The 24,569-nt window shown below is 35.0% G+C and overlaps 1 protein-coding gene across 1 annotated transcript; it reads left to right on the forward strand.

Annotated features, from left to right (window-relative positions):
* Positions 1-53: 53 nt before the first annotated feature.
* Positions 54-9,955, forward strand: LOC110718237 (T-complex protein 1 subunit beta-like). Its single transcript, XM_021897062.1, has 12 exons — positions 54-199; positions 403-467; positions 614-670; positions 2,530-2,595; positions 2,718-2,829; positions 3,237-3,365; positions 5,201-5,272; positions 5,362-5,477; positions 5,658-5,734; positions 6,156-6,641; positions 8,397-8,712; positions 9,517-9,955. The coding sequence occupies exons 2-12, from the start codon at positions 462-464 to the stop codon at positions 9,661-9,663; spliced, it is 1,584 nt and encodes a 527-aa protein (XP_021752754.1). The 5' UTR covers positions 54-199; positions 403-461; the 3' UTR covers positions 9,664-9,955.
* Positions 9,956-24,569: the final 14,614 nt, after the last annotated feature.

The following is a 24,569-nucleotide window of genomic DNA, read 5'->3' on the forward strand; positions in this document are numbered from 1 at the left end:
ACGGTCAAAACACCTCGTCCTCACCAAAGCAAACATACACCCAACCACACTAGATCATCATTTTCAAGCTCTTTCTCAAACACCAAAAATCGCAAAAACCTGAAAACCCTTCTTCTCATTTCACTCGAAACAGAGAAACCCAACACACTCTCGAACTTCCCCACTCTCTCTCCTCCGCCGTCGCTTTCTCTCTCCTCTGGTAACCATTTTCTCTCTCCTCTTTTCTTCGTTGTTGTTGCGATCTAGCTTCATTATCGTATTTTTGAATCTTATTGTTTTGATTTATACTATATAGTTCTTTTATTTGATTTTTTGATGTTGATTTATGTTTCACATTTTTTGTTTTGGTCGTTAATTATGAAGATATTTTTGTTGAAATTGTTCGATTTGATTTGTTTTTAGGTGATTAATCAGTTTGTGAGGTTTCAGAGTTGAAGTTTCAGTTACTTTAGTCTACTATTATGGCGGTATGTTTTTGTTTTTGTAAATTATGATGCTTTACTATACTCTGACTAATCTGGATTTGGGTCCTGGGTTGGCGGTTTATTTGGGTTTTGCTGAAATGTTGTTGAATGTTTTAATGAATTTGTGTATGATTTGGGGTGTTGTGTAGGTTGATAGAATCTTGAAAGATGAAGCTTCTGAGGAGAAGGGAGATCGTGCTAGAATGGTGAGTTTCTTGTTCGCTAGATTGGAGTTTAGCTGATTATAGTGTAATCTGTATGTTATGTCTCACTCGAAAATAGGGATATTTTTTTTTTTAATTTGTTTATGTTGACAATTGATTCATGCGTATTCTATTATGATTTATACGTTGATTGATTTGTTGAATATGTAATGGAGAGAAACTCGTGGAATAATTTTCTGCTGCTTACGTGTGAGTTTTTTTTTTGCAACTCGTTGGCTTTTAGTGAGTAAAATGAATTCGCCTACTCTACACTAAATCATCAGTTGATGAGCTTTGTTTGCAAGGGTTAGAAGCTTGGATAGACGTCTAAATGTGAACTACAAAGTAGTTTTCTTGACTTGGTTATGGCCATATGGGTGTTAGGTATTGGTAATTTGGTATGCTTGGGATGTCTGATTTGTCATAGCTCATGAATTCATACATAGAGGCATCATCTTAAATTTGGACATAATTGCAGGAACATGCCATTTTCTTAAGAAGTATGGCAGGGAGAGAGGGATCATCTCTCAGTTGTTGTTTGAAAAGTAGATTTGGTTCATGTTATTAAATCCCTTGTTTTTAATGCCTAGGTTCACTGCCACTCGTTTTTTTTTTCCTTCTTAGTGTAATAAAATATCATAAAGCTTTCAGCTATTAGACAACAAATGTCTCTGCATAGGAGGCAAATTTCATTCTCATATCCTTGTAGTGTCGTGTAAACAAATTTATGTGGCAAACATGATGTCAAAGTGGGTATAAAATTGGTTTTACGATCCAGCAATGCATAGTAGCTATTCAGCTAATTGCAGCTTAATAGCCTTGTTCGTTGGGTTAATAATAGACTTACGAAGAACAAAATTTAGTTTTAGCATTGTGCTCATGTTTGTGGTTTTTTCCCCATTAAGCATGAGAGCATGCCAAAGATAAAGAAGTATAGGGATTTTTAATTGAAAATTCTAATGGATTATTGGAAATTTGTGCATAATGTAAGATTTTACTTTTTAAAGGTGAACTAGCGATTGTCTCGCCCGGTTGTTGCTTTTCATAATTTTTTGTCCAGTGAGGTAATATTTGAGGCCTCATGTGATAATTAATTGCCTGAATGTAGAAATAACTTGTATCTATATAATTTCTATCTACAATAAAATGGGGTAAGAGTATGTCATTAGGGTGTGAGGGGTTAAGTACTTTTTGTGATCTAGACAAAGCAATTTCGATGAGGAGGTGCATTGAGGCGCACTACAGGTTTTCATTTTTTTTTTATTTTTTTTTATTGCATGCGCCTCACTTCAACTAGGCGCACCAAAACTCACTGTGGCACACCTTAGGCACATGGAATTCCTTAACGCCTTGGTGTGCCTTAGTGAGCCATAGAGCTTTTTTTATACATTAATGTCATTACTATAAATGTGTTGGATATATCTATGGATTAAGAGTTTAAGAATTTTAATATTGTTCAATTTTAAACATAAAACAATATTGAAATTGTGGTACTCATTTTTCATTTCAAAGATCATGTGTTATCCACAATGTTTATTTACTATCAATGAGGGGCTATGATGAAATCAAAGCCCTTGGACGAGAGGAGGGTGTATGTAGCACATAAATTTTCTTAGGAACATTTTTTTTAATACTTCCTATATTGCTATAGATTAAACAGGTGCTTGGGAATATTGCAATATCACCATTTTATAAGTCATCAAAAGAAAAATGTTATAAGTGTTTGAAGGCTTGATTATGGGACACGTGTCATTGTTTGCTTGTAAAAATATTGACTTTTATTATTTGGTAGATGTTTTGCGTTCGTGGATGTTCATTGTTGGCTGACAAAGTTTCATACTTTTTAACTCTTATTTTATTAGGCGACATTTATTGGTGCGCTTGCGATTGTAGACTTAATAAAAACAACTTTGGGACCAAAGGGAATGGTATAGTTCTTTCTCATGAATCTTAACCCAAACTTTCAATTTTAAGATTTTTTGATCTATTTCATGTATGTGATTGTGCTCCTGCATTGACTTATTATGCTCTATCCATTTGTTTATTATAGGACAAGATTTTGCAGTCAACTGGTCGAGGTCATAATGTTACTGTGACAAATGATGGGGCAACAATCATGAAGTCCCTTCACATTGATAATCCTGCAGCCAAAGTTCTTATTGGTATCCTTTAAAGGTTCCCCCCGCCCCCCCAAATATTATTTTATTGTCTTTATTCAAATGCAATGAAAGATTCACATGAATACATCATACACTGTTATTATTTAGCTTATTATTTCTCATGAATCTTGCTAACCCAATCTTTCAATTTAAAGCTTTTTCTTTCTTTATTTTATTCCTTATTTCATGTTGTTATTGGGGAAACAACAGGCAGTCTTATTTTTTTAATTAGCAAACTATAAACAATGATATATTAACACTGAGCATGTGCATAGGGGCAAATTGAGGTGTGTTATATGTTTGTCTGTACTCTTGTAGAAATCGTTGGTGTGTATATTTTAGTTGATTAAAGGATAAGTTGTTTGGACCAGTGAGGTTCTTGTTGCATGTTGTCCTTAACCTAAAGTCAGATATATCAAAGACACAAGATGATGAAGTTGGTGATGGGACAACATCAGTTGTTGTCTTGGCTGGAGAGCTGTTAAGAGAGGCTGAAAAACTCGTTGCAATGAAGATTCATCCCATGACCATAATAGCAGGTTAGTAATTTGAGCTTTGGAAGATTTTTTAAGTTTTGTTGTTATTGGTATGTGTGTATGCAGATGTTCCTCTTGCTGCTAAATTTAATTATTTTTCTTTGATCCTTCCCTTCAGTATAGTTTATCCTTCCTTTCTGTTAGTGTATTTGCTTGTTTTCGTTAATGAGATTTCTCCTCGGAATTAGATTCCTTGATTTGGTGCTCTAAGTAGTTTGGTTAGTGCATTGAACAATGTAGGGATCGGAATAGCATGAAGCTAGAGTTAATCAAGTTTACCTCAGATCGGCCCAATTTAATTGGTAGACCTGTTGTTGGTGGTCTGGCCCTGAATTGTTGTTGGTGTCGGGTGTGAGGCCCAAATTTTCTGTCTTAATGTATTGGACCCAACTTCTTTTAAAGTGTAGTGTGGCCTGCCCCTATGCAGAAGATTCGGACTGAAGCTTTAAAAAGATGCCCATATATTAGAACTGTAAAATGTAAGAAGATGAAGTGGGAAGCTCGCTATACATCTTCAAGAAAAGGGATTTAGTAATCTTTGAGTAAATTACGTGCCCATGTTGTAATGTGTATCAGTGCTCGGATGTGGGGGGATGGAGGCATCTTAACCAGCTTGTTACATCTTGCTCATGTCATTTTTATATGTTACTTTGCTAGTTGCCGTTTTGCCGGAAATTTAGCAGCAGTACTAGTCTATTAAGGAAAAAAAATTTGAAGTGCAACAAAAACTCTGTAATTTTTCATAATTGTTGTGTTTAATCACTTGGTTGAGCATGCTAAATAACCAATTCAATTTCAATTTCTTCAGTTTTCAAGATTTAAATATGAGACCCAGTATTAAATACTGCCATATTTTGTGTTCTCAGCTTCTCAGTTCTACTAAAGAGATTTTTGAAAATTGAGTAATCGTTATTTAACTTGCGGTACTTGCCCCTCGGATTTATTTGCGTTAGCATGGGCTATTGGGCGCTTTTATTGTTTTTGTCTTGGTGAAGTGAAGAGGAAAAAACTTGGAGCATATGCATATTGGTTATGCTTCTTGTAATGAAGTCACCAGGCTCTGTTCCCTGTGATAATCCATGGTACTGTATCTGTGTGCTGGCCAACAATTGCCAGTACACACATTTTCTATTGGTAAATTTTGTCGGCTTTCAGTCTCACGAACATTAAGGGCACTATGAGTTGTGAACAGTTTACTAGTTTAGTTTCAGTAGTTATCTCGAGAGACTCGTATGCTATGATTTTGGGTGTAATGAATTGAATCTTTAATCCAATTGCTTTTTAAAATGGAGAATTGTGGCTGGTGGTACCCCCATATTCCTGTAACCTGCACAAAGACTCACCTGCCAATTAGCTTCCCCTATATAGAAGTATAGCATATTAGGCTATGGTCCTATGGCTCTGTCTGAAAGAATTGGTCAAACATAGGTTGCTGCCAACAATTGGCTGCCAGATTTCGTCTCGCAACTATGGGGGATCACTGCGGCGTGACTGAATGTAGTGCAGTCCGCTCTTACAGCCATAACTATACGATGGATGGTATCCTATGCCGAAATATAGTTGGCTTTTCCTGATATATTTCCCCCCCCCCCCCCCTGATTGGTCATTCTTCTACTTCAATTTAGTTGAGCAAGTGTCTGTAATATACGTATTGCTTATCTTTTCTGTTAAAAATTGTGTGCTTTACTTTTTACTAGCTAGTATAAACATGCTATTTCCAGCAGAATCTTATGTTTCTGATAATATGAGCCTCTGATCTTACAACATAGAGTTTATAGGGGTGGCTTCTCATATTGCTCTGAGTTCTGACTATTGAGGTTTTAAATTTTGTCATCCAGGTTATAGAATGGCTTCTGAATGTGCTCATAATGCATTGCTTAAGAGGGTGATTGACAACAAACAAGATACAGGTACTGATAGTAGCTGTCCTCTTCTAAACTTGCTCTCACAATAGCATTTTGTAATTTCTCATGGATGTATGACCTCCTATACAATGCAGATAAATTCAGGTCAGACTTGATGAACATCGCAATGACTACACTTAGTTCCAAAATATTGTCCCAAGACAAGGAACACTTTGCCAATATGGCAGTGGATGCAGTTATGAGGCTGAAGGTGATAAATTAAAGCCTTATGGCTTCTAATGTACACATTGATGTTAATTATGAAATTTATGATGCTTCTGCTTAACTCAACCGTACTGCTGTGTTCATGCAGTATTTTTGCTTGGGTGTGATGACAGTAGAGTTTTTTTCTTTGATCCTGTATTTATGAGGTGTTCTTGACAATTTGCAGGGCAGCACAAACCTGGAGGCCATCCAGATCATCAAGAAACCTGGAGGATCCCTGAGAGATTCGTTTTTAGATGAAGGGTACGCATATTCTCCTAAGCTGTAAATTCACTAGTTGTAGATTTGCAGTAGTTTTGTTTCCTTTTCTTGTTTCTCTAGATACGTGTTAGATTTTCATTAGTTTATATGAATTGCAAACTGTTGTACTTTAATAGTTATTTTTATTTTTTTCAAGTTACTGAACTGACTTGCATGAATGAGACCTGCTATAGCACCTAGGAAGGGTCAGTAGCCTTCTTGTTTTCTTGATTAAAAAAAGAATGAGACCTGTGTTTTTGTAAATTTGTTACCAGTAAAAGTAAATAGAAAATGTTTTCAGTTGTTGAATATAACCTATATCAGTATTTTTTATAATTTTTATATCATTATTATTAATATTTTATTTTGAAATAGTTTTCATTTCCATGGCTTGTGATCTTATGTGAATTTTTTACTACTGCAGATTTATTTTGGACAAGAAGATTGGTGTTGGACAACCGAAGCGTATAGAAAATGCTAATATTTTAGTGGCAAACACAGCAATGGACACTGACAAAGTTAAGATCTATGGGGCGCGTGTACGTGTTGATTCAATGGCTAAGGTGGCTGAGATTGAGGGAGCAGAAAAGGACAAGATGAGGGAGAAAGTGAAGAAGATTATTGGTCATGGAATCAATTGTTTTGTTAATCGGCAGTTAATCTACAATTTTCCAGAGGAACTCTTTGCTGATGCTGGAGTGCTTGCCATCGAGCATGCTGATTTTGATGGTATTGAACGCCTTGCTCTGGTGACTGGTGGGGAGATTGCATCAACCTTTGATAATCCTGAATCTGTTAAACTTGGACATTGCAAGCTGATCGAGGAAATTATGATTGGGGAAGACAAGCTAATTCATTTCTCTGGAGTTGAGATGGGACAGGCGTGCACAATTGTACTGAGAGGTGCTAGGTATTTATATCTCCATTTGTATTCCTCTCATATAGCTTCATTTTTTTGATGCAATACTTTTCTTTTTTTGCTGTTTTTAATAGTTGTTACCATTCTGATTGTGGTAAATTCTAAGTTCAGAATTACCCAAAATGCGTTTGTCCATTTATATAACTTGTTGAATTACCCAAATCCATTCAGTTAACCCTACCATCTCTCATTAACTCTTCACATATCGAATTCCCTTAACCTCTAATCATCAAAACATCACCACCATAGATCATCCTCTCCAACCTATAAATACTTCATTATTACATCATCTACAACTCAGTACCACCTTTTTAATCTTATTCAATCTCCATCATTTTTTATCTTCTACCCGCAAGCTCTCAACTAATTTCATTCTTCATCAAAGCCACCTCCCTCACTGGCATATCTTCGCTGATCATCAAAGCCACCACCCATCTTTGCGGCAAAAAATTACTAACAAACACTGCCCCACATCAACCATCAGATGATCTCTCTTTTCTGTTTCTCGATTTTGTCTTTCTTTATCCTCTCCATCTCCTCTCTCATTTTCTCAAGCTTTCAGTGTGGGTGACTTGATTTGTTAGTGGTGGCAATGGTTACTTCTATAAACAACGGAGGGAGTGGTATCTTCCTTCATCTTCTCAACTATTTTTATTGAAATGAATTAAGATGTGATCTTATGCATGCTAGTCATTTACTTTAGAATTCCTTCCCTAATTTTCTTTTCCAGCTGGAATAAGTTTGGTTTACTGCTTGTTATATGAAAAGGGTGGTGTACTGATCTGCTAGACTTTTTATTGGAACATCGCTGTGGTGGTGTTGGATTAAGTTGCTATTGCCTTTTAAAAGAAGTGACTTCTGTCCAGTGTCTAGTAATCAGCCGAAGGAGCTTTGTTAGTAAAGGAAATGATAGTGCCCATAAACAAAGCCTTGAGATAATATTGTCATATGTAATTGGCTATGTGTGACTGTTTACTCCCTCCGTCCCAATATATAGTTCCTGTTGTGTTTTTTCACAGTCTTTAAGAAATAGGAGGAGAAAGTGAATGAAGCACATTAATAAAAGTGAAAAGTACAATTATAGTTAAAAGTTAGAGAGAGAAAATGGAAAAAAGTACAAGGCACGTGCAAATTTCAAGGGTAATGTATGAAGTATAATGAATAAAGTAAAAAAAACCGAGGGTATAATGGTCTTTACATACTATCCAAAAATAGAAACAGGAACAACATTTTGGGTCTCCAAAATAAGAAAAAAGGAACTATATAATGGGACGGAGGGATTATTACATATTGAGGATGTTCCTCTGATGTTAGCTATTGAAAATTTTATGCGCACTGCTGCTCAATTTATTCTGTTTTGAATGTTCCTTATTGGTTTGAGAGCTGAGTGGTTTTGTACAGATTAGATGACCAATATTCTTTTTTTTTGCCTTCACAAATCTATATAGAAATTGGTAGTCTATATTATCTGAATCTGAACTGAGGAAGTCAATATTTGCATTATTTCGACGCTTTGCTACTGAGATTGCCCTTGTTATGAGCCTTATTGAAGGCATTGGCATTGGCCTTACAATATTTGGAAATCCTTACATTTACTGTTAACTGGCTAATTCATCTTTACCTACATGTGTGCGTGAATTATTCTTTTGGTAGATTTATAAATTTGTTGACAGGCACTATCCATGACTACCTGTTTTATTGCCTGTGTATCTCTCGAGTTAAACATATGTTGCTATCTGTATGCAGTGAGCATGTGCTTGATGAGGCTGAAAGGTCTTTACACGATGCCCTGTGTGTGCTGTCGCAGACGGTGAATGATAGCAGAGTTTTGCTTGGGGGTGGTTGGCCTGAAATGGTCATGGCAAAAGAGATAGATGATCTGGCTAGAAAAACTCCTGGAAAGAAGTCTCATGCCATTGAAGCTTTCTCTCGGGCACTCCAGGCGATACCGACGATTATTGCTGACAATGCTGGATTAGACAGTGCAGAGTTGATTTCAAAGCTTCGTGCTGAGCACCACAAGGAAGACAGTACTGCAGGAATAGATGTGATCACTGGAGCTGTAAGTAGACTTCCATTTTTTATTCTATAACATGCTAATATGGGCTGTGTTGGCTGCTTTAACTATGGGTGTGACCTGAACTTATCTAAATTTATTAGACTTTATTAAACTTATTAAACTTATTAGACCTTATCGAACTTATTGGAATTTATTGGACCTTATTGAAACTTATTGGACCTTATTAGACCTTATTATTAGACTTGATTAGAACTTATTGGAACTTATTAGACCTTATTTAACTTATTGGAACTTATTAGATCTTATTAAACTTATTATACCTTATTAAACTTATTAGACCTTATTTAACTTATTGGACCTTGTTGTAACTTATTTGAATTGATCTGAACTTATTAGACCTGAAACTTATTTTTATAAGGTGATGAGAACAAGCCCTATATGCATTTCATTACTGATGCTAAAATGGCTATATTTCTCTAGTCTCTTGCTTCTTATCTATTGCAGTGTCGTCTACCTATATTATTTACAGGTAGATTGTTGTCAGTTAGGCAGTGCATGTTAGAACTTTGGACTTGAAATAGAGAAGTCATGCCCTATGTTCCTTGGCCATCTTTGGACTGCTAGCATACTAGGCTACAGTGAAGTTTGCCTATTTACTGGATAGATGGGGACATGATTCTCTATTATATTCACATGGATCAATGGTTAAATTGTTGATAAATCGGTCGTAACTACTTGTTGTGATTTTGAATTCTGTAATCCTCCTCCCCTTGTGTGATTTTGGGCTTTGCCTAGTTTTTCTCTTATAATCATGTAATTAATGTTTAAGGTATTGGATTCCTGCAGGTTGGAGATATGTCTGTTCTGGGAATCTCAGAGTCATTTAAGGTAAAGCAGGCTGTTTTATTATCTGCTATTGAAGCAGCTGAAGGACTCCTTAGGGTTGACGAGATCATCAGATGTGCCCCAAGGAGGAGAGAAGATAGAATGTAAAGCTGAGATTTGGTTTTGTATCATCGGACCTTAGATTTTGTACTAGTGTTTTATTTTTAACTTGATTTAGAAGGCAGTCTGGGATTTTGCTTTTCTTCCCTGTGCAATATGCTGTTCCGTGGCATATTATGAATTTCTTGCTGTGATGGTGTTGAATGTTCAAGCTGATATTTTGTACATTGAATATTGCAACATTAAAGTTTTGTGGAAGAACAGCAAGTGTGAATTGGTGTAAGAATAGGATAGTGCTGAATTTCTTTAACGTGATATATACCACTTTTTGTGACTTTTACTTGTGTTTTTTGTGATAGGCAAAGGCTTCTTGGTGGTAGTGGTGACTAAAGCTCATTTTTTGTTAGCTTTTGACGTCTTTTCAAAAGAAGTAATATCGTTGACTGCTGTAATACAAGTAATATCTTGTATTATTAAGAAACCAAACATTAGATTTACCAAAATAAAAAGTACTGTAAAATTGTGATTGTATATATTTCTTCAAATATCTTGTATTATTAAGAAACCAAATCCATTAATACACGATACCTCCACGATACTACATGAATCACCATATATTTTCATTACTTTTGAGTGCAAGGTTCAGGTTTTAAGATCATAATTGCTCAACTGATACAGGTTGAGAAATTGTCATACTAAAAAAAAAAAAAAAGTTTTAACGCACAAATTACTAAATACGAGTAGAAAATTCATATACTATAATGAACTATTTTAGCAATTTATGGCACCAACTCTTTGCATTAACTACTCAACATAGAAATTACAAGGAATTCTAGGACTCTAGCAATTAGACTCATCCATGACTAAGGGCATAACCGTCCTTTAATTGTTATCCCACTTGCCTAGGAAAACCAAAAAACCAAGGCCGGGAAAAAAGAAAAAAACAAAAAGTAAGGCTGGGGAAATGGATTGAAAAGGACTGGTCTTTCTTCTCCATTTCCTTTCTTAGTAAGAATTTTGCAAATTTGAGGTTTTTCTTCTCCATTTCCTCAAATGGATTAGAAAACATGTGTGGGTAATTGGCGCTAAAACAACATATTTGTTATGCTTGTTCTATCTTTTGCCTTCTTTTCCCTCCAACGTTTTCTCACCGGAACCGTAGTTGTATATCTTCGAAAATGAACCGGGCAATTCAAAACCACAACAAAATACCAATTTCATCATTTCAGCAAATACTATCGAAATTAACTGTTAATGGCGGCGTTGTTGGATATGAAAATCCCGATTCCGGACTGCGATGATGATCAATCCCCAATTTCGGATTGCGATGACGGTGAAACATTACAGGTAATTCAAATTTATCTTTTCAATTGTATTTGTTTGTGGGTGTGTATTCTTCAATTTGGATCTTCTGAATGCTATTAAAAATTGTCCAAAATTCTGTTCAATTAATGTTGTATGTATGGTATAAAGGAAATAGTGTATTTTTTAGGTCTACGAAAATTGTGTCAAGCGAAATTTGGATAATTGTGGATGACAAATTTAATTGGTGCAATTATTTTTTGTCTGTCAGCAATTAACAGTAATTTAATTGTCATAATTGTTGATTTTATTGAATTAGGATTAGATAATGGGAGAAAATCGACAAAGTTCATTGATTTTATTGAATTTGGATTCGAAAATGTCTTATGGCTAGCCACCATTTGAGGCAAAATCAATAGTTGGATTGAAATTATGAGATGAGATTGGTAAAAAGGTGTGACGAAGCAACTGGGTTTCTAGATACCATCAAATGCGTTTGTTGATACCATCAAATGGGGTTTCTTGATACCAGCAATGGGGTTGTTGATACCATCAAATGGGGTTTTTGGATACCAGCAAAAGGGGTTGTTGATACAATCAAATAGGGTTATGGATACCATCAACTGGTGTAACACCCTAGAAATTCCTTTCCGTTAAAATACCTATTTTGCCTCTTTCAAAATACGAAATAGGAAAAATCTAAGACATTAACGCCACCGTGAAAACGGCTAAAGCAAATATAAAAGACTCACACAGTGGAAGACTATCTTTAAAAACCATTTAAAACAAGTCTACTTTAAAAGTCAAACCAAACGAAAGTAAAAGTCAAACTAAGTCAAACAAAGTCAACCTCCAACTTGGAACCATTGTAGGTCCTTAAAACCCAATCAATATTTAAAACCTTTGCGTTAGTCTCATGATCATAATAAAACAAATAATATTCAAAGCAAATAAAACACATCACATTCTTATGAGAACTAAGCATGATTCTCTCTTCACTCATGCCCTTCATGAATATGCTTCATCACCTGAAAAACATCTCTCTACTTGTCCGCACTACTCGCCATTAGAAATGGGTCGTCGTAGGGCCAAGGTAAAGACAAGGTCAAACAAACATACACACACACAATCAGCAAAGCTGAGTACATAAGCGTAATAAAACACACTAACATGCTTTCATCCTAACAACACACAACTTATTGTGTTGCCCTTGTTTACAAGCACACAAAACATTCAACACCTAACTAGACCAATATCAATGTTCATTTAATTTTGATTACACATCGAACAAGTTTCCAACCAAATCCCTGCCTCAAATAAATTGAGGTAAACTACACCGGGAGCTAACCGAGTAGGCAAATGTTACATAAAGTGACTTGACGTCCTGCGCATAAGATAAATAAAAAGAAAAATACAGCGTCCTATACTCCCAGTAGAAGTCATGGTTAAATATAAAACCCCATAACTCCACCCATATGTTCACACTCAACGTATATACGTTCCAAGAGTTTTGGTGTGTAATCTCTTTCATTTTACGTTGTTTACATATTATTATACTTGGTGATGACTCTCAAACCATAGCACAAATCAAACATTATAAATCATTTAAGCAATCAAACATACCAACTTAATTCTTGAATAATTAGTGACCACATAAATTTAATAGTTGAACCCTTTTTAATCTACCTCAGTGTCAAAGACACCTTAAACACATAATGCGTCGCAAATCCTATCCCTCGGTGTTAGAAACACCTTAAGTGCACATGAGCACCGCATTATAATTCATCCCTGTGTACTAAGACACTTAATAGCACAATTCACATGCTTAAAGCATCAATAAAAAATTATATGAACCATAATACATACTTGTCTCTCAAAGAGAGTTTAAGCAAACCATTATCCAAATGAGAACGACCAACAAATGTTACCCCCCTAGTAATTATGCATCTATTAGCTTCAAAAACAAGCTTATCGCCAAGACTATTCAGGGAAGGCCCGGATACAAGATTCCTACTAATTTCTGGAGCATACAAAACATTCTTAAGAATAATTGCAGTCCCCGAACTAAACACAAGCTCAACTTGTCCTCTTCCAAGAACCTTGATGGTAGAATTGTTCCCCATGTAGAAGTCTTCTCCATCAACAACCTTTTGAAAGGTTTTAAACCAGTGTTTACTCTTGCACACATGCCTTGAAGCCCCCGAATCAATCCACCATGAGTCATCATCCTGCACCATAAAAATGTTAGGATCCGTTGCATTTAAATCCAAACCGGAATTAAATTCACCTCATGAATTAGATTACCTTTGGTGGGTGGGTCCTTGCTTTCATTAGCACGGCCCTCCTTGGCTTTCTCCATCCTTTTCTTGAAAGAAAAGCAATCCTTCTTGCGGTGACCAACCTTACCGCATTCCCAACAAGCAAATTTGTTATTGTTTGCTTGCTTTTTGGACTTTCCTTTGGAAGAATTACTATTCTTCCTCTTTCCACTAGTAGATACACTAGCTCTCCCTTCATCTACCATGTTCACGGTAGATGTGTTAGGATTTCCATCCTTAGCTCCTTCCATGGCACGAATCCCTTCTTCAATTTGAAGATGGGTGGCCAAACCGGACAATGTCATGTCCTCTTTCTTATGCTTTAAATCATGTTTAACATTTTTCCAACTAGGGGGTAATTTGCCAATAATGCTAGAAACAACAAACAACTCATTCATGGATATTCCATGTTGTTCCAAACTACCATAAATACGTTGCAATTCATGAAATTGGTCCATTAAGGACCGACCATCAACAATTTAAAATTATTAAAATTGCTAACTAAAAATTTCTTACTTGATGCATTTTCCGCCATGTACTTGCTTTCTAAGGACTTGCTAAGCTTCTTAGCCGACTCAATATTTTGATAGACATCAAATAAATCATCCTCCATACTATTCAAGATATGACCACGACAAATAAAATCATCGTTGTCCCATTTCGACCTCTCCCGAACGGATTCCAAGGTCTCATTCTCATGTTCATCCGGCCTTGGAGTACTTATCACATAGGCAACATTTAGAGATGTAAGAAGAAAATACATTTTCTTCTTCCACCTTCTGAATTCAACACCATCAAACTTCTTGAGTTTGACAAAATTTGTTGTTAATTCCTTCACACTAGACATACTTGATAAATTCTAAGGGTAAACCTCTTTAGATTGTTAGGATTACAGTGGTTTCAATCAAGAAAACACTTAAAACAATGTGTGGGAACAAATCCTAAAATGATTATAATATAATTGTAAATGTCAAATACAATTCAATGTATCACAATCAAGTATTAAATATATCTAAGAAATTACTGAAAATTACAAAGATTACTCTAGTGTGAAGATGATCAAACTTGCCTTTCCTCCAAGCCGTTAATTCCAAGCATGAACATGAGAAAACCGATGTCCCGTAAGACTAGTACCTTGATACACTGTCAAAGGCGTGTAAACACTTTCCTAAAGAGGTTTATTTCCCCCACACGGTACTTGGGTTAAACCGGAAATCCTCTTTGAGATACAATTGACAGCAAATTTCGTTCTTAGTACTAGAATCGAAATAAAGATGACAAATTCACAAATTTGGCTTAATTATTAGAGTTTTTCTCACAAAAGTTTGCAAGAAATTTGAGAGAAAATGTGGAAAATCTATTTGGAGAGATGAAGAATAAAATTCTCTATCTTTCTTTCACGAAAAATATGTCATTTAATAAAAGACTCAACCGTCAGGAAAAACCGCAAAACAGGGAGGTGCGGGCGCGCCTCCCAAAATCTGCGAGATTCCACAAAAAGGCAGTGAGGGGCGCGGTTTATGTGCGACTAGTAGCACGGGCGCTCCACCAAGATGCGCGGGCGCGCTACCAGCCGCGCGGGCGCGCCAACCACACCCTTCCAATTTGCTGATTTCCAGAGAGGTGCGCGGTTTAGGCGCGCTCTCTGTGCGGCCGCGCCTACATTGCGCAGGCGCTCTTCATGGTCGCGAGCGCGCAACCATCAGCACTCTAAATATCCAACATTTATAAAATAATATGCCCCAATATTCTTAAATCATAAAATAAAATATTTTCAAGATTATTAAATAATTAAAAATAAACTTTTTAAATAAAATAATTCTTTTTAAATTAATAAAAACCATAAATAATTCATTTTGAATTATTTAAATACTTTAAGAAATACTTATTTAAATTAAAATACGTATAAAAATACGGGGTATTACAATTGAGGTTGTTGATACCATCAACTTGGTCTGTTTGATATCATCAACTGTTAAGTCCTCTTGTTAAACTTAGTTTTGTGCTCGTGGCGTACTGGTTTTGCTTCTCCCTTCACACGAACTAGGTGGTACCTTCGAACTCTTGTGTCGGTTCTAACTTTCCTATAGTAAACGTTGAATTCAATTTCTTTAACTTCAGTGCAAACTTCCATCACATGCATTGCATCAGTGTACGAACCAATCCCGATGGTACTGATTTTTGATAGTATGCTATACACTGGCAAATCATTTAAATGGTACACTGGCTCTGGGTAGACAAGAGGTAATAGATGCTTAGGTAACAAGCCAAGTATACCTTCTTCCACCATTTTCAGAATTTCCCATTCCAAGTAGGATAAGAAACCCTTGTGCAATCCGGTTGTTTCGTCGAGGACTGGCAAGTGGACAGGAAGAATTTTGTTATCCGGGGTTAACATATACTTGGATGGGAATTTGCTATGCAGCCAGTAGGTTTTGAACAACGAGCTCTGCATTATTACATCCTGTATGTATAAAGCACGCCTCTCGTACGTCACCTTTTTCCTCGTAATAAGTCGTCCCATTCACATTTAACTCACTAACATGATTGTAAAGAGGCTCGAAATACATGGCATGTTGAGGGTGGTAACGGACATGTTCTTTAGAAGATAATTGTCGAGTTTGGATTTGATTGCGTATGTGGGAGGTTTTTTGCATGGTTGCTATGAATCAAGATGGTTTTAATGTTTTTATTGATTGTGCGAATTCAGAAGTGTATATGATACATATATAAAAGATGGGATGTAATTTAATTTGTCGTATCTCAAGGAAGACAAAATGAAACATAGTTGGTTGCTTTTACGTAATTAATTACATTTTTACTATTTAGATGTTAAAAGCATTTAATGATTACCATCTAAAAGTTACATAATTCTCTACGTCTGGTAACTCCTTTACTTCTGTTTGTCTAGTAAATTTTCGAATTCATTAGGGTTGCAAATATCAATATTTCTTCTGCCATGAAAAAACTAATACCATCATGTGTGTAGATACACACCATCGTGACAGTGTTGCATTATTGTTACATCTAAAGTATTTGCTTTTGGTTACATGCAATTACTATTTTCGTTGATCCAAACCTGATTCACATATTTTCTTTGGTTAAATGCATTTAATGCTTTTGGTAAAATTTCATATATATCGCTATACATTGTCCTCTTTTTAAGCTATTGTAAGAAAGAGACCTTGTAAAATGAAACTGCAATTAATTATACTATTCCACTGTTACCAACTTACTATCGGGCCTTATTTTAAGGAGGAACCTAAACCAATGTCACATTAATTTAATAACCATAATATGTTTGCATACATATGGATAGTTTTCCGACTATTTACACTTTGGCAGTGTAAAATAAAAACTTGTTGGATACGTGAAAAAACACATTAATTGATACCTTCTCACTGTAAACACCTTCACTTATACCTTCAAATGCATGCAGATGTACCATCTACATACATAGACATAGTGTATACGTAAAACACATGCATTTATTGCGTATATTTCGTTCATTAAACATTCCCGAATTATCAGTGTTTTCATTTATATGGAAGGCAACTCACTTGTTTAAACGAAACATATCTAAATGTTAGATTTATTTTCTACTTATGCGTAAAACAATTAAATACATGCCTTCTTGTTCAAACATACCTACTAAACAGCATGAATAAGCGTATTCATTTAATACAAGCAGACCAAAATTGTATGACTTGTTTAAGGTAAGTTTTGAATAAATGCAACATATGTGTAATTTTAGATATGACCTATTAACATAAATATATTTTCTATTTTCTATAAAAAATAAACATTAAAAGATAAAACATATAGGCAAGTAGGTTTTTCATAGCAAAAAACTTCGTCTAGCATTATTCATAAATTTCACATATTTTGCCAAAGGATCATGGTTCTCGAATATTAATATTAATATGTACATAATTTGTAAAGTATGGTTCTCGAATAATTTATACAAAGTTCTAAGCTACATAAAACTTAAATCCATGATACGGTTTATTACTAAGTAGTATACACGATGATGAGTATAATTATAACCAAGTATTTATCAAATAATATGTGACGTTAAGGACAAAATCAATGTAGTAGTATACACACATTGTACAGGATTGGTTTACTACATAATGTTTAATTTCCGAATGTAATATGATTACAGTTAATGATATTCAATCGTTATGAGGATAGTATACTATGTACTTTGGGATAATTTACCATCGGCTAATATATACGTTCCAAGATTGGTTATCTAAGCCAAATAGGGATAATATATCTTGCGTTTGTATACCTGGGATAGTATATTATCTGACAATATATACGATATTAGTAATAGTAAAATAGGGTATCTAAGCCATACACTGATACACACGATACTAGTAATACTAAAATAGGATAGTATACCATATGATAAATTTTTTAATATATGTAACGTTTACTATCTGCCTCAAATGTAAATACTATTGGATTGATGATCCGTCACTTAAGTAATCGATATTCAACCATGGCTAATTAGCTCTTTAACTTCATCAACTAATTGTAAAGTTTATGTTGGTGTTTTGGAATTTGATAAAAAGTCGGGAAGCATATGGTGTTGCATTGGTACAAGCATATAGTCTTTCATAGTAGATTGTATTCTTACAAAACTTAAATAAGTAAGAAATTACTTCAAAACCTTAATAATCATACGAATTTAGGAATAATACAACTTTAAGACACACCTGCTTCCATGGAAAAAGATAGATCAAACAAAATGACTGAAGTATTCGATTCATCATGATGAATCCACTACTAAAATTAAACAATCGAAAATAAAACAAGGAAACTTTTAAACCACAATACACGCCGTGCAAATTATCCAACGTAGAATGACACATGAAGCAGATGTTCTTCCTTTGTGAGGTTATTCCAGATTGGTCGTGCTTCTTCAATTAGCCAAAACGATACCATGCCACCACCGGTGCCTTCTGATCCATAGAAATTGTAGACATACCCATGGGGGATATGTTTAGTAGCAAACCGCAGGTCTCATCTGCGAAGCCTAGCTTCGGTCACAACTAATATAGTGGGCCTGAATTTGTTATAGATGTCGTTGAAGTGTTGTGCAAAAGATAGCCGATTTAGCCCATGAGCGTTCTAGCAAAGAGCTTTGCATCCCCTGTTAAACATTGCTAGGTCTTAATGCCCTAATGGCTTTGCATCTCCCTTGACTCGAACTAAGTGGTACCGACGTACTCTTTTCTCAATCGTATAGTAGTAGACGTAGAACTGAATTTCCTTGACAACATTGGTTACTTCCATGACGTGAATAACGTCGGTGAAGGACTCAATGCCTATTGTACTGAACTTGCATGGGATGGTATAGATTGGAAGATCATCAAGATGGTATATAGGCTCGATAGGTACCAAGTCCTTAGGACACATCCCAACTATACAATTTTCATATATGTTGTCCATTTCCCATTGTAAGTATGTTAAGAACCCGATGTGGATCCCTGTCGTGTCGTTCAGCAATGGGAAGTACGCCGATTGAATATTGCCATGTGGATCCATCATGACCTTTGCCTTGAATTTGTGGTACCACTAGATAACACTACATTCCCTATTCAAAATTATAACACTAAATAGCACAATCCAAAAAAAATCAAACTTAACTCTATTTTCGAGTTTATCTACCCAGTACTATCATGTTTTACATTGGTATACCATTCATTTTTACATTGATTTACATTGGTATACCATTCAAGTCGTACAATTCACATCTCTTGTGTATGTTTGATCAATTTATCTCATGAGCTTTATTTGCGTCCCTAAAAAGTTAAGCAAATTGTTGAGTATATCGACACAATACTGTGATGTTTTTTTTTGTTTTTTTTTTTTTTAATACCAAAATATTAGGGATTTTCCACATAGTTGCTTGTTATCCACACACAAAACTAAGTACACATAAATTACAAGATTCAAACTTAAATCCGTAAAATTTCACAAATTTCAGTAGTGGGAATGACAATGGCAAATAACATCAAGTTCAATGGTAACAACAACAAAACCCTACATACATTCGAACAGAGGACCAAACATAGATTATGAAAATCTCTAAAAATTTCGACAATTTATAAGGAATTTTGCATTATGTAGAAACAGAACATGAAGAAAGAACATAAACCCTAATTTTTGCCCCCTCCTTTTTAAAAATAAATTTGATATTAACCTAAGTCGCAAAATTAATTCGAATACATGGTTAAAAAATTATTAGTTCGACTTCAGACAAGGTTTTAACAACAGAGTACTTGATTTTTAGCAGAAATCTTAACGTAAACCCTAATTTTGCAAGGTTTTGATTAATTCTGAAAATTTTCAATCAACATATGTAATAGAAAGTAAAATGCGAGAAAATGTGTTACCTTTGGCCGCCGCACGTGGACGACAAATTTCACTGGAGAAACCAAAAATTGAGATGCTACACCTCGCCGCTTTTAGAGAGAGAACCGTTTTAGAGAGAGAAGACTAGAAAAAACTTTGTGAGGAGTGAGGAATAGAGAAAGCTTTTTGAGAAGATCAGAAATGAACTAGAGAAAACTTTTTGAAAAAATAATATTAATTAAATGAAAAGTCAGATGACTTTTGACTTGTCCTTTTCAAGCCCAGCTATACTTTTTGGTTTTCCCCCGGCCTTGGTTTTGGGTTTTCCTTTTCAATTCCCCCCCCCCCCCTTTTTTTTTTTGCAAGTGGGGTAACAGTTAAAGGATGGTTATGCCCTTATTAGAGTCATGGATGACTTTAATTGCTAGAGTCCTAGTATTCCTCAGAAATTATTACAAATGTAGCTTTACTTTTTGGTTTTCCCCCAGCCTTGGTTTTGGGTTTCCCTTTTCAATTCCCTTTTTTTTTTGTTTGCAAGTGGGGGTAATAGTTAAAGGACGGTTATGCCCTTATTAGAGTCATGGATGACTCTAATTGCTAGAGTCCTAGTATTCCTCAGAAATTATTACAAATGTAGAATGATAAGGTTTAAAATATACCGTCAGTCCTTCAGTGTTATTTGCACTGAGACTATCTAGGCGTATAGCTCCTTTTTATTTTTTTTTTATTTTTGGTAAATAGGAGGGCAAAGGGGTAAATTTGCAATGGAAAGGTAAGCTGACTTTTCAATGACCCCATTTTATTTTTGAAACAAATAGGATGACTAATTTGTAAATATTAACATGAGTATAAAGTACCAACAAATAGGTAAATAGTACCATTAGTTGTTGTAGTGGTATAAATATTTTTCTAACAGTACAAATAAGTAGTAATTGTACATCAAATACTATACCACTGTGAGATATAATAGTTTTACTAAGACAACCTATAATCTAATGGTATAATATATATATATATAACAATAATAATAATAATAATAATAATAATACACAAAAAATACCATTGTAAGTCTGTAACCATAAAAAATTCCTTTATAAATGTCAAGTAACTATTGTTTCCCGCTTTCAAGCTACAAGCCCATTACTTTTTTTCCCGCAGCGTAATGCTTTTTACCCAACTACACTGCTAGGTGTACATGGCCCTATCAATTACTTCAACTTAATAACAACTTTTGCCCTCCTATGCATTACAAGATAATAGGCGCTATGCGCTAATAGTTCTCCATTTACACTAAAAAAATAGTTAAAGAGACTCTTTCGATTAGACTGGGGTAAGGATTGAACATCATTGTAAACAACACAAGACAAAACGTTGATTATCACTTTTAATTGAGCGAGACGAATATTTGGCAGATGATATTTGAATATTTTGATTTTTTTTTCTTCTGGTATGTATTTGCTCCCTCCACCCCTCCTAGGTATAGAATTTGAGGGATAAGAGTTTTTGATTTTGATTTTTTTATCCTTGCCCTATCCAGCTATCCCCCTCGAATCCCATTCCTAAAAAAAACATATGAATTCAATATACCTTTCCATAATTCCTACCCCTCTTTTTTTTATCTCTATACATAAAAAAATGTAAAGTTTTCTTTTTTTCCTTTTACAACTGTTACTAAAAGATTGTCCTATCATAAATGTACACAAAAACAAAATCATATCTTTAAGTCCCATCGCTTTTCTCACTTTTTAGTTCCCCCCAATCATATACTTCGTATCACATTAAATGATGACTATAAGACCACTCTCAATGGTGAGCAAAAAAAATGCTCACCCACTCTCTCTCTACCCACTTTCTCTCTCAAGAAATAAGTTTTGCTCATGGGCAAATTTTTTCACATATTCTCTCCCAATGGTGAGCAAAAAAATTGCCCACCCACCACTCTCTCTCTTACTTTTTCAATACCCCACCATTACTTTCTCTCTCCTACACAACACTTCTTTATTTATTTATTTCATTTATATTTTAACAATGTTACTCCAAATAAATAAAAACTAGTTAAAATTTGTGTAACTTATTTTTTTTATTTTTGTCCTTTTTATCGTTAAAATTTGTCGTAAAATTAAGTACGTTATATAAAATTTTTTTTTAAAAAAGCTCAAAATTTCTTAAATGTTTTTATTTATTTTAAAAGCGGTACAATACTAGAAACCAATTACATTTGCAACGTCATGCGTAATTAAACTTAGAAATAAAATAAACACAACAAGTAAAAGTAGCTACGCCATAGTACTTGGCTTTATTTAAGTCGTGCTAATTTCTCCCTAATTACGTGGCCCGTAGTGTTGCCAAATATGTTCGACTAAATCACGTTTCAGAGATAGATGAATTTCTCTGTCACGGAGGGAAGCTTTTCGCTGTAGAAATGCGTTGAAATCAAAGTTGGTAGGTCGGCCTACGTTGAATTCAAACGGTGGCGTTGTAGATGTTGATTCTTGTTGATCTTCTTCGTAGAAGGCTCTTAGAACTTCGGCTCGAGTGTAGTTGTGGCGCTCATCTTCAACAATCATGTTGTGCATAATGATACATGTTTTCATTATGTCCCGCAGTATGTCCTCATCGTACGCCAGCGACGGTTTTCGTATTATTGCAAATCGAGCTTGCAACACACCGAAAGCTCTTTCAACGTCCTTTCGAGCGGCAGCCTGGTGGTCAGCGAACATTTTATCTTTGGCCAGTTGAGGGAATGTGATACCCTGAACAAAAGTTGCCCACTTCGGATAAATGCCGTCGGCTAAATAATAAGCCATGTTGTATTCATGGCCGTTAACCGTAAAATTTACCGGAGGAGCTCGACCATGCAGAACCTCATCGAACACTGGTGAACGGTACAACACATTAAGATCATTACAAGATCCGGGAATACCAAAGAAGGAATGCCATATCCATAAATCCTGATCCGCAACGGCTTCCAGTATTAGCGTTGCTTTCTTGTTCCTACCGGCGTACTGCGCTTTCCAAGCCGTTGGACAGTTCTTCCATTCCCAATGCATGCAATCAATGCCAGCACTACCTTGCTCCTCAACATCACGAACAACTTTTCTTTCCTCCTTTGACAAGGACCATCTCAGCTTTGGCCTCCACTTTGGATCTCTATTAAGCATTTCAACAGCGTGAGGAAAAGCGAAATTACGACCTTGGGCGAGATGGAAAAGCTTCGACGCACTTTTTATACGGTCAGCTTCGTTGTAACCACTCCCTCCCTCCGGAAGTCTACCTGCTTCATCATAGCAAGATATCCACTGTAGTGTGTCTGCTGCCAACCTTCTCCAGTGCGACGTCAGACTCTTCATAGGTCTTGGTGGAAGTATATGCGGCTTCTCCGCATGAGCAAGTTGATATGCTGCGTGTACATCGCGCCAAAGGGAAGTTGCTTTCTGGCTCGTGCCTTTAATAGCATTCTCACTGATCTCCAAGTACAACCCAATCAGAGTTTCATCTTCCGCAACTGACCAAATTCGAGTCGCTCGTGCAACAACCTGGTTGGATTTCAGTTCGGGAACTGGTGGAGGATATTGCGGCGTCTCTGGTACGCTGTCCTCTTCGCTCTCATTGAATTGTAACCAATAAATGCAACACTTTTGCAACTACAAATTTAGTAATGTATGGAGAAAATATCAACAACTTTCTTCAATTACATAATGCAATTAAACAACATGGTTTTATATTTTTTTTTTTTCAAAAAAACACACATATAATAATTTTAATACATAACTAAATTTATATATTAGAAAAAAAGCAAATATATCAAATAAATGCAACACTTTTTTTACTACAAATTTAGTAATGTATGGAGAAAATATCAACAAATTTCTTCAATTGGGTTTTTCAATTAAGTAAACATGGCATATAATATTTTTTTTTTCAAAAAAACACACATATACTAATTTTAATACATAACTTAATATTACAAAAAAAAAAAAAAAGTAACCAATAAATGCAACACTTTTTTTACTACAAATTTAGTAATGTATGGAGAACATATCAACAACTTTCTTCAATTACATAATGCAATTAAACAACATATATTTTTTTTTCAATTACATAATGCAATTACATAATATTTTTTTTTTTCAAAAAATCACATATATATTAATTTTATTACATAACTTTATTTAAATAATAAAAAAAAAAATTTACCTCAATATGGGTGTGTTGCAACAAAAATGCTCTTCAACAAATTTAAAATGCTTAAGAAAATAAAAAAGTGGAGGATTTTAAGTGATTTCGAAAATATATCAAAATATATCAAAATGCATGTCTATTTATAGAGAATTTAATTTTATGACCGTTGGTAATTTTTTTTTTTTTACTGAAAATATTTTTCAGAAAATGCAATGGGAAGATTATAACCGTTGTAAAACGGCTAATTTTGTCATTGGCCAACACCCTGAACATGCCACGTGTCGCGCTCCTACTCGCTGGCAGCCTGGCATGAACAGTACCCGTATTTTTTTTTTCCAGCTTTCCTCCAGCTTGTGGGCCCCACCGAGATCACTGTTCATCAGAAGAAATGCCCATGCTATGGACATTTTCATTTTTGCCCATGGGCTTTTTCTTGCATTTTTGGTTTAGCTCACCATTGTGGGTGATGAGCAAAATATTTGCTCACAAGAAATGCCCATGAGCATATATTTTGCTCATGGTTGTGAGTGCTCTAAGGAAAACTATCGGAAAACGAGTGATTTTCAATTTCAATTAAAAAAATACAGTCCCTCTTATTTACTACAGAGTAACAAATCATCTCACTCTAAATTTGTTGAATTTCTTTTGTAAGAGAAAACGGGCAGAAGTTACTTGTATTTGAAAAACAAGTTTTGTAAAAAAAAGAAAAAAAAAAAAACTTGTAAACCAAATGTCATTAATTAGTCCCCTTTTGCCTTTTTTTTTTTTTTTTTTTTTTGTTTTTTT

This window comes from Chenopodium quinoa, unplaced genomic scaffold (assembly GCF_001683475.1).
Source record: "Chenopodium quinoa cultivar QQ74 unplaced genomic scaffold, ASM168347v1, whole genome shotgun sequence".
Taxonomy (NCBI): Eukaryota; Viridiplantae; Streptophyta; class Magnoliopsida; order Caryophyllales; family Amaranthaceae; genus Chenopodium; species Chenopodium quinoa.

Excerpts from the sequence above, each read along its gene's own strand:
- LOC110718237 (XM_021897062.1), top strand. Across the intron at positions 671-2,529 it reads AGGGAGATCGTGCTAGAATG|GCGACATTTATTGGTGCGCT; the intron begins GTGAGTTTCTTG and ends TTATTTTATTAG. Across the intron at positions 2,830-3,236 it reads TGCAGCCAAAGTTCTTATTG|ATATATCAAAGACACAAGAT; the intron begins GTATCCTTTAAA and ends ACCTAAAGTCAG.